The sequence below is a fragment of the Triticum urartu genome, chromosome 6A (genome assembly GCF_056163025.1).
Source record: "Triticum urartu cultivar PI428250 chromosome 6A, HENAU_Tu73, whole genome shotgun sequence".
NCBI lineage: Eukaryota > Viridiplantae > Streptophyta > Magnoliopsida > Poales > Poaceae > Triticum > Triticum urartu.
The window spans coordinates 215,321,386-215,330,648 of NC_141878.1; the positions used below are offsets into that span (position 1 = coordinate 215,321,386).

A 9,263-nucleotide genomic window follows, 5' to 3' on the forward strand; every position below is an offset into this window, starting at 1 on the left:
TTGTATGCATTTATTTTTGGTCACCGTCCAACCTGCATGCGACCCCTCTTCAAATACATGTCTATAATTGCACCTTCTTCATTTTCTCAGTTCGACTATTAATATTGGAGATTATATTATATTAAATTATCTTATATCTCAACCTTCAATGATGTGTAACTCCTCTCTCATCACTTCGCACTATTTAAGCGAGACAATTCTAGACATCATTGTTCAATTCTGGTCTGCAAAATGGAAATGACCTCTACAAAAATTGCATTATGTTGTGTTCTAATTCTTTCTGGAGCCACCATAAGAGGATGTTTTGGCTACAAGGAAGAGGTAGCATGTTTCAGATGATAATTATATATTCTAGATCAGTTTCAATATTCTGATATAGTAAAAGTATTTACTAAGTCATGCTTCACTTTCTTGATTGGTTCATTTTTTATCAAGAAGAATATCAAGGAAAAAACTCAGTCAATTCCATGGCCATTACAAATTCCTCCAATCAATAGAGATGAAGCCTCTACTCAAGCTTCTGAGGAGCAGATAAATCATGTGAGTCTTATGCATGTATCTAGTGTATTATAACTGTGTATATTATCTTTTATGCCAAAATATGTATTTCTCTACAATGTGACTAAGAAAATTAGTGTTTTGGTAGTTCTCAGTTCACTTATGGAACAAAAGGCTAGATGGTAATAATTATTATGGATTAGAAGCTACGATGGATGTCTATGGATTTCATTTAGGACATGAAGAACAAAGTGTGGCGGCAATTTGGATCTATAGTAGAGGAGAAGATGGAAAATCTCCCGTTACTGGATTTGCACTTGGATGGCATGTAAGTTACCTTTTAACTATAAATTTGTATCATCGTAGTTCCACTTTTGTTGTTTAGACTGTATATTTTTAGAGTTAAATTTCTTTCCTTTTCCTCTTGTCCTCCCTCTCTTATGACATGTTTGGTTGCTTTTATCAGCATTATGTGTATCACTCTCATAAATCTTAGTGGTGCAGGGCTAGTTCCTTTAGGGATTTCTAGCTATAAGAAAATGTCCTAATGGGAGAATAAGGTTGCCATAGGACTGATGCTAGTTTTGCTCTACTTCATAGTGTTATTGCCGCAGACAATGTTGATTTTTTAGTGAAGTAGTAGAAGCTTTGGGTGGACGAAAGGATGGTGTTTAAGTTGGCCATGCATCTCCATGATAGGATAAAAACAAGGATATGAATTATGTTTTTATTGTGCCTAATATAGTCTTAAAGCACATACATATATGGGAGATGGATCCACTACACAGGGAACATGAAACATATAGAAACATCATGACATCATAATTGTTTACCATCCTCAGAGTGCGTCCTCATATTTGTTTCCAGTAAACCGCCTCCGATGGTCTCCCATCTATTTGGCTCAGTCATAGCCCCTTGCATAGGACAAGGAAGAAGCAGCAAGAAACAGTAATTCATACCAACGATGACCACTAGATCGGGAGCAACAATGCTTGGACTCTACCAAATCACGCTAAGCCTATATAGGGCTAATTGAACATCAAATATCAAAGTGTTACCTAACTAGTACATATATTTTAGTTGGTACTAATTACTAAACTGGTTAGGAATTTAAATAATGATTTTTGAAATGGAAACATTATCATTGTCGCACCTTATGTTTTTGTGTGTTAGGTTCCATCATTCTGAATATGCTACTATTCATATCGTTTATAGTGTATGTACTCACACATTAACTAATGGCGGCCATATGACATATGGCCCATAGATATTATTCATAGATAAACTACATTAGTCTGTGGGGATTATAAGTAATTAAATAGTGCATGTCACATTTCCGAACCCGCTAACCCAAAGGAGGCGCAACATCCTTATTTCGTGCCGATATATGCTTTATGTAAAAGGTATACCAAGGAAGAGTGTATATTTCTATCATGTTACTGAACCTGCTAATCCAAGGACGATTTTTTACATTGAAGCAACCTCTCACGTGAAAAACAACAATGGATTAACTTTACTAAGAATATAATTAGAAATCAGGGACAAATACCAGGATTTGTTTTCATTTTTAAGGAAAACAAATAATATCCCACGTACTTATTACTATTATTTTAGGCAATTTTTTATACACTCTACTAGATGATTTCATAAGGTGTCATGTAGCGTGTAATACATTTAATATACTTTTCATTTATTTTATATGTAGTTTGTGGTGATGAATCATGCAATTACTTTCTTATTACTGAGGACTTTCAAGAAGCCCTTAATAAAAACTCCTTTCTCTAATTGTCCTAAGGGAAATTGCCATGGCCTCTAATATAGTGCTTCTTTGTATATTTCTTTAATAATCACTTTTAAGGTGGTACATTCTATGGAAGAAAAATATATTTCTTCCTGATTGGAAGTTCTAAGAATAATTTTATAAATAATAATCTATTGAATATTTATATCTCCAATTAGTATTAATGATCTCATGTCATAACAGAATTTATAAGTGACATTGCTTTGGTTTTACACAGATCCATCCTGCACTTTACAAGGATACAAATACACATTTTCTTACACATTGGACTGTAAGTTTACTCTTGAACAACAAAAGTTAATTTAATGTTAATGCATACTTTCATCAATAGAATAAATATAAGTAAAAAGTGGACTCACGTAGCTGATTATTTTACGATTATGAAAGTAAAGCTTATTTGCATGAATGAACGTATCTTACCATAAGACTCTCAAATATTTTTTTAACTCTTATGCTCTCACCGTGTGAGAAATTACCATCGGATATAAAGAAATTTCACATGATATCCATAACCAACCTACTGTGTGCTAAAAATTATTTTCTTTTATTTCACCTCCCATATTAAGTAATTTATGTCATACAAGAAATTGAAGATTTATTTTGATATTACTATCAATATGAAAAAAAATTGTGATATAATATCATATAAACATCCGCGTAGAAGAAAAACTGTATAAACAATGAAATTACTTGGCCTAGCCATGATTTATTTTTTATCATGGATGATTCTTGTTTGACTAATATAGATGTGAGTAAACTTGCTCCAGCTTAAAAATGAAATAGATGATAATATATCCTTACTACATGACTTGTTTTGTAATGCCCTCACAGGGCAATGGATCACCTCCAGATGGATGCTATAACATTCGATGTCCTGGTTACATAAGAACAAGTTCTAGTACAACTCCTGGGGACGTTATTACTCCTGTGTCTAGCATCAGGGATAAAAAGCAGTACATAACAATCAAGGCTTACAAGGTAAGGATACTCTCATTCAATCTCTTCTAAATTTTAACATAATCAATGATTCAACATCCACTTATGTTCCCCTAGTAATAATTATTGAAGTTTCACACCCCCACCACCCGTAATATAATACGCATCAGGTTTATTAAGACACAATATCGACAAACTTTTACCATGTTTATATAAAAAATTATTTCTATTTACAAACTATATTATGAGTTCGAGGGAGTATCACAATAGATATTACAAGGTATATAGTATATAAAAGTGAATTCTATACAAGTCACTCCTATGGAATTAAATTATTTCTATGCCACCAGTAAATAGGTTATGCCATAAAAGTAGTTGATAAGGTCTACTTTTATATCAAACATTTTTATATGGCTTTTATATCAAACTGATATGGTGTTTTAGGCCCCTGGTTTTTTGCCTTAGATATATTTTACCAATTTTGTTATACCGAAAGTAATGTTAAAATTAATCTATAATGATAAAGCAATTAATACACAAGGAAAATTGAGTTTCTCTAAAGGGTTAACAACGGCGTTGTGTTTTTAGTACATACTAAGTCAATCCAAATTGCTTTCCCATGAGGTAAGTTTAATGTGTAAAATCCTTAACTTCAATCTTTAGAGTATAATTTCAGCTTTCCACATCCATTCAACATTAGCTCTACTAGTTGTCCTCTCTCAAAAACATTTGATCATAGTTTGAAAGATGTAATATATTTCATTCTACATAATAATAGGGAGGAATGTAGAAGAATTACCATCAAGCACACTTTTTCTTATGGACAACTTAGACTTATTTTCTCCCACATACTTACAAAACCACTGCTATCTCACCACCACATGACACCATGTCAAAGCGATGTACAAAATAAGTGCTGAAATATTTTCACTATGCGATGTTTGAAAACTGGCGGTAGTTTCCTATAGTTGTTTCTTCATAGTTTCTTGCATATGCCATATATATGTTGTCTCATAAGAGTATACTTCCAAACATTATTACAAAAAGTTTTTCCATTGGTGCAAATTTTTATAACACAATATCCTAGTAAATGTTAATTATACATGATGGCATGCTTCAATTTTAGGCCAGCTATTTAATATACAAAGTTATAATCTCTGTTTAATATTCCCTGCGTCCGTAATTACTTGTTGCATAAATGGATGATTCTAGACACATTTTAGTTCTAGATACATCCATTTCAATGACAAGTAATTCAGTATAGAGGGAGTAGTTATTTATGAACAATGACATACTAGAAGGTAAAAGGTATCGTCCCCATGTAGACTTCTTGAATAAAAAATACGACCTGCAATAGTATATGTGGTGTTCGAACAATTAATTAGACTTTAATAAATTTTCACGCTATTATATCCATATCATGGCAATATATGGTTTTTTTATATGATGGAAGAAATGAGTACCACTATTATTCAAGATAAAAAAATATTAACTCTATTCATTCTCTAGCATAAGACATTCCATGTTGTCCTTGTAGGATAAGAAATCTGGTGATTGGCAAGTCCACTATGGATTCAATAGTCCTGCAAAATTAGTTGGTTACTTTCCCAAATCATTATTCTCGGACATGGAAAAGAAACAATTAATTATTTCTTTTGGTGGCTTCACAAGCCACCCACATGCACAACCAAGTCCTCCAATGGGGAGCGGGTTATTTCCAGGGAGAAATGCCGCCTCCTTCAAGAATCTAAAATTTGTTGATGCAGAAGGCTCTACTCATGACATCAACAAAGATTTACCATTTAATGTGACTTATCATAGTTGTTATCGTCTTTCTACTATCGTATCTGGTCACTTCTTCTATGGGGGCCCAGGTCATTGTGTTGTTTGAAATCTTGAGGAACGTGGATCCATGTAGCTCCCTTGTAATGTCTCATACTTATGAATAAAATATCCCATTAAAATAATTTTTGAAACAATGTTAAGATTTATATTTTTTTATCAGGATGTGTGTTGTTGTGGGATCCCAGTCTAGCTTAGTCACTGATTGTGCATGTCGCACGATCAATGTGTCGCTTAATTATGTACTGAATACAGATACACCATTTGATAACTTATTGGTATAAGCTACTAATTACTAGACGAATTAATGTTCGTAGATGCAGGAACCTTGCCGGACTTGGAGAATATACAAAAGGCGAACGTTCCTAAATTCCTATGTCACAAAGGCACACAAAACAACAAATCTTGGGGTGGAATAGGAGCTACATGTGCCCTGGCCTGAGCCCCCCGCTCCTAGCCCAACGCCGCCGGTGGCCACTCTGGCCCTGGCGTCCACCTCCCCACCAGCCTTGGCGGTCTCCGCCTCGCCATTTACTGCCACCCTACTCGCTGGATCCGTCCTCACCCCACCATGTCGCTTGCAGATCTGAACTTTGACAGAGGCCAAGACTTTGCGGCCGAAGTTTGGAGGAAATGGGGAGTTACCATCAACTATGAGGAAGGCAAGGATATGGAGGAGTTTATCCTCGTTGCTGAGTTTACCAGATCTCGTATCAGATTGACTAAGGAATCAGTAAGTACTATCCTCCAGTCTTGTGATACGTCTCCAACATATCTATAATTTTTGATTGCTCCATGCTATATTATCTACTGTTTTGGACATTATTGGGCTTTATTATCCACTTTTATATTATTTTTGGGACTAACCTATTAACCGGAGGCCCAGCCCAGAATTGTTGTTTTTTTGCCTATTTCAAGGTTTCGAAGAAAAGGAATATCAAATGGAGTCCAAACAGAATGAAACCTTCGGGAACGTGATTTTCTCACTGAACATGATGCAAGAGACTTGGACCCTACGTCAAGACACAAAAGAGGAGGCCACAAGGCAGGGGGCGCGCCTCCCCCCCAGGCGCACCCTCCACCCTCGTGGCCCCCTGTTGCTCCATCGACATACTCCTTCCTCCTATATATACCTACGTACCCCCAAATGACCAGATACGGAGCAAAAACCCTAATTCCACCGCCGCAACTTTCTGTATCCATGAGATCCCATCTTGGAGCCTGTTCCGGAGCTCCGCCGGAGGGGGCATCGATCACGGAGGGCTTCTACATCATCACCATAGCCCCTCCGATGAAGTGTGAGTAGTTCACCTCAGACCTACAGGTCCATAGTTATTAGCTAGATGGCTTCTTCTCTCTTTTTGGATCTCAATACAATGTTCTCCTCCTCTCTTGTGGAGATCTATTCGATGTAATCTTATTTTTGCGGTGTGTTTGTTGAGATCGATGAATTGTGGGTTTATGATCAAGTCTATCAATGAACAATATTCGAATCTTCTCTGAATTCTTTTATGTATGATTGGTTATCTTTGCAAGTCTCTTCGAATTATCAGTTTGGTTTGGCCTTGATCTTTCTTGGAATGGGAGAAGTGCTTACACTACAAAAAAAGACACATCCGTGACATTTTGGGCCGAACAATTTTTTTTCTGTCATACATATGCCACTTCTATGACGATAATTGTGACAAAACCCGGTATCATCATAGATGTGGTGGGCTCCTACTTCTATGACAAAAAATCATGACAGAAAATGGGCTTTTCGTCCTGGGCGGGCTGGAGACGCAGATGCATGACATTCTTTGGGCCGTCCCTGACGGAAAAAAACATGGTAGAAGCGAGGGGGAGGAAAATTTCGGGGAGTTCCTGGTTATGGTGGGAGGTCGGGGGCCGAGCGATGCGTGTTTCTCTCGTACACGTACGCGCGTGTGTGCGAGGCGTTGGCTCTAACAGAACCCTAGCGAGGCGTTGGGCTCTAACTGAACCCGAGTGATTGCACTGCAGGCTACGCGTTACTGAACCCGAGCGATCGATCGATGGATGTTAACTGAACCCGATCGAGCGATTCCTTCGCTACTGCTGCTAACTGAAGCCGATCGATGCTGCCTCTGGGATGAACAGTGAGCGTTGCAGGGGGGGTGGATGAACAGTGAGCGGTGGTGTTGCCACTGGATGAACAGGACCCCGTGGTGTGGTGGAGGGCTGGATGAACTGTAGACGGTGGAGGGGTGCTCGTGGAGGGGTGGTTGAACAGTAGCCGGTGGAGTAGCACGCGTTGGAGGTTGGATGAACAGGAGCCCGTGGAGGCTGGAGGAGGTCGACGGTAGCCCGTGGAGGATGGAGGAGGTCGACGGTGGAGATGAACAGTATCCCATGGAGTCCCGTTTTGCGGTACGCCACACCCCTCCCGATCAACAGGACCCCTGTTTCGACCGTAGGAGGTCCGTTTCCTCCGTTTTGCGGTACGCCAGACCCCTCCCGATCAACATGACCTAGTTCCGAACGTAGGAGGTACGTTTCCTCCGTTGTGCGGTACACCAGGCCTCGTTTCCATCGCCTCTTCCGTCCAAGCCCTCCCGATGAACACGACCACGCATTCCGTTCCGACCCAGCCGGTAGGCTCCCACGCGTTCCGTTGCCTCCCGATGAACACGATGCATTCCGTTGCCTCCCCATGAACATGATGCATTCCGTTGCCTCCCCATGAACACGACGACGACGCTGTTTCTCGGTTCCGACCCAGCCATGTACACGAGCCCTGGCCGTACGTATGCACGAGTAGGCGTTCGAGACCCTGCCCGTATGTACGTACGTGGCCGGATTTTCTTTCTTGCATCCTAGCCGCTGTACGTACGTGTACATGCTACGTGCGCGCCTCTACTACGACACGTACGCGCCTCTACTACGACACGTGCACGCCTCTACATCGACCAGTATATATGTACGTACACGTTCGTGACCAGAATGACAACGCTACGTACACTTCGACCAGGTGGGTCCCGGCTGTCAGGCACTTCCTTGCCTGCGAAGATGTAGCTGGTGGGTCCCAACAATCAGGGGGGCGAATCATTTTTTTTGCCCGAACGCACTTCCTTGCGTGCGAAGATGTAGCTGGTGGGTCCCAGCAGTCAGGGGGAATCTTTTTTTTGCCGGGACGCACTTCCTTGTGTGCGAAGATGTAGCTGGTGGGTCCCAGCAGTCAGGGGGGCGAATCATTTTTTTCGGACGCACTTCCTTGCGTGCAAAGATGTAGCTGGTGGGTCCCAGCAGTCAGGGGGGTGAATCGTTTTTTTTCGGACGCACTTCCTTGCGTGCGAAGATGTAGCTGGTGGGTCCCAGCAGTCATGGGGAAACGTTTTTTTCGCGAAATACGGTGGCCCGTCTGGTGGGTCCCCGCTGTCAGGTGGAGGAATAATTATTTTGTGCGTAATAAGGAGGCACTTCCTTGCTGCGGCCGTGGACCCAGCTGTCAGCCTCTCCAGTACAGTCCACGTCCGATGGAAGCCATTCCTTGACCACGTTGACCACGCCGCGCTGAGAGCACCAGGGCGGTGGACGACGGCGAGGCCTAGGAAGGGGACGACACAGAGCCGGGGAAGACACGACAGTGGATGCCCACGCGTAGCGGAGTATGAGGGTTCACTCGTTCGGCTGCAGTGTGAGGTTGTCGTCTCCGCAGAATAACAGGGGGTGTGGGTGCGTAGAGGGATGGCCTGGCAAGCGGTGGGAGTAGTAGGGGGTGGTGAGGCCTCCATGGCATCACAGCCGGCCACGGGCGACAGGAGCAGGCGGCACGACCGGCTCCTTTGGGCGGCTGGTGCAAGAAGACCAGAGGTTGAAGAAGCACTACGGCCGTTGGATGGACATCGTACGGTCACTGGAGCTAGAATCATTCATATATTGACTAAAGTTGACAAAGGCCTCCGTCCCAGTCAACTTAGTAGGCCCACAAGTCAGCCTCCCACCAAGGTGGGTCCCAGGTAGCAGGGGGTATTCATTTTTTTGTGCGTAATAAGGAGGCACTTCCGGTGGGTCCGAGCTGACAGTGGGGGGAATGTTTTTTTCGCGAAATACGGTGGCCCGTCCTGTGGGTCCCAGCTGTCAGGGGTAAACATTTTTTTTTCGCGAAATACTGGTGGCCCGTCCAGTGGGTCCCTGCTGTCAGGTGGAGGAATAATTATTTTCCGCG

General features: G+C 41.4%; 1 protein-coding gene across 3 annotated transcripts; it reads left to right on the top strand.

Annotated features, from left to right (window-relative positions):
• The first annotated feature begins 200 nt into the window (after positions 1 to 200).
• LOC147964810 (protein neprosin-like) lies at positions 201 to 5,202 on the top strand. 3 transcript variants are annotated; one of them, XM_087531315.1, is made up of 6 exons: positions 202 to 321; positions 436 to 540; positions 647 to 826; positions 2,517 to 2,570; positions 3,131 to 3,277; positions 4,773 to 5,202. In XM_087531315.1, exons 1-6 carry the CDS (start codon positions 232 to 234, stop codon positions 5,124 to 5,126), a joined length of 930 nt encoding a protein of 309 aa, XP_087387441.1. In that variant the 5' UTR covers positions 202 to 231; the 3' UTR covers positions 5,127 to 5,202. The 3 variants fall into 3 exon arrangements, with proteins under 3 accessions (XP_087387443.1, XP_087387441.1, XP_087387442.1); XM_087531316.1 differs by having other exon boundaries at positions 439 to 540; XM_087531317.1 differs by lacking the exon at positions 2,517 to 2,570 and having other exon boundaries at positions 201 to 321.
• Positions 5,203 to 9,263: the final 4,061 nt, after the last annotated feature.

Bases quoted from the DNA above. Each gene is read 5' to 3' on its own strand.
- LOC147964810 (XM_087531315.1), top strand. From the start codon at position 232: ATGGAAATGACCTCTACAAAAATTGCATTATGTTGTGTTCTAATTCTT. The intron at 541-646 runs GTGAGTCTTATG...GTGTTTTGGTAG, and splicing joins CTGAGGAGCAGATAAATCAT to TTCTCAGTTCACTTATGGAA. The intron at 827-2,516 runs GTAAGTTACCTT...GGTTTTACACAG, and splicing joins GATTTGCACTTGGATGGCAT to ATCCATCCTGCACTTTACAA.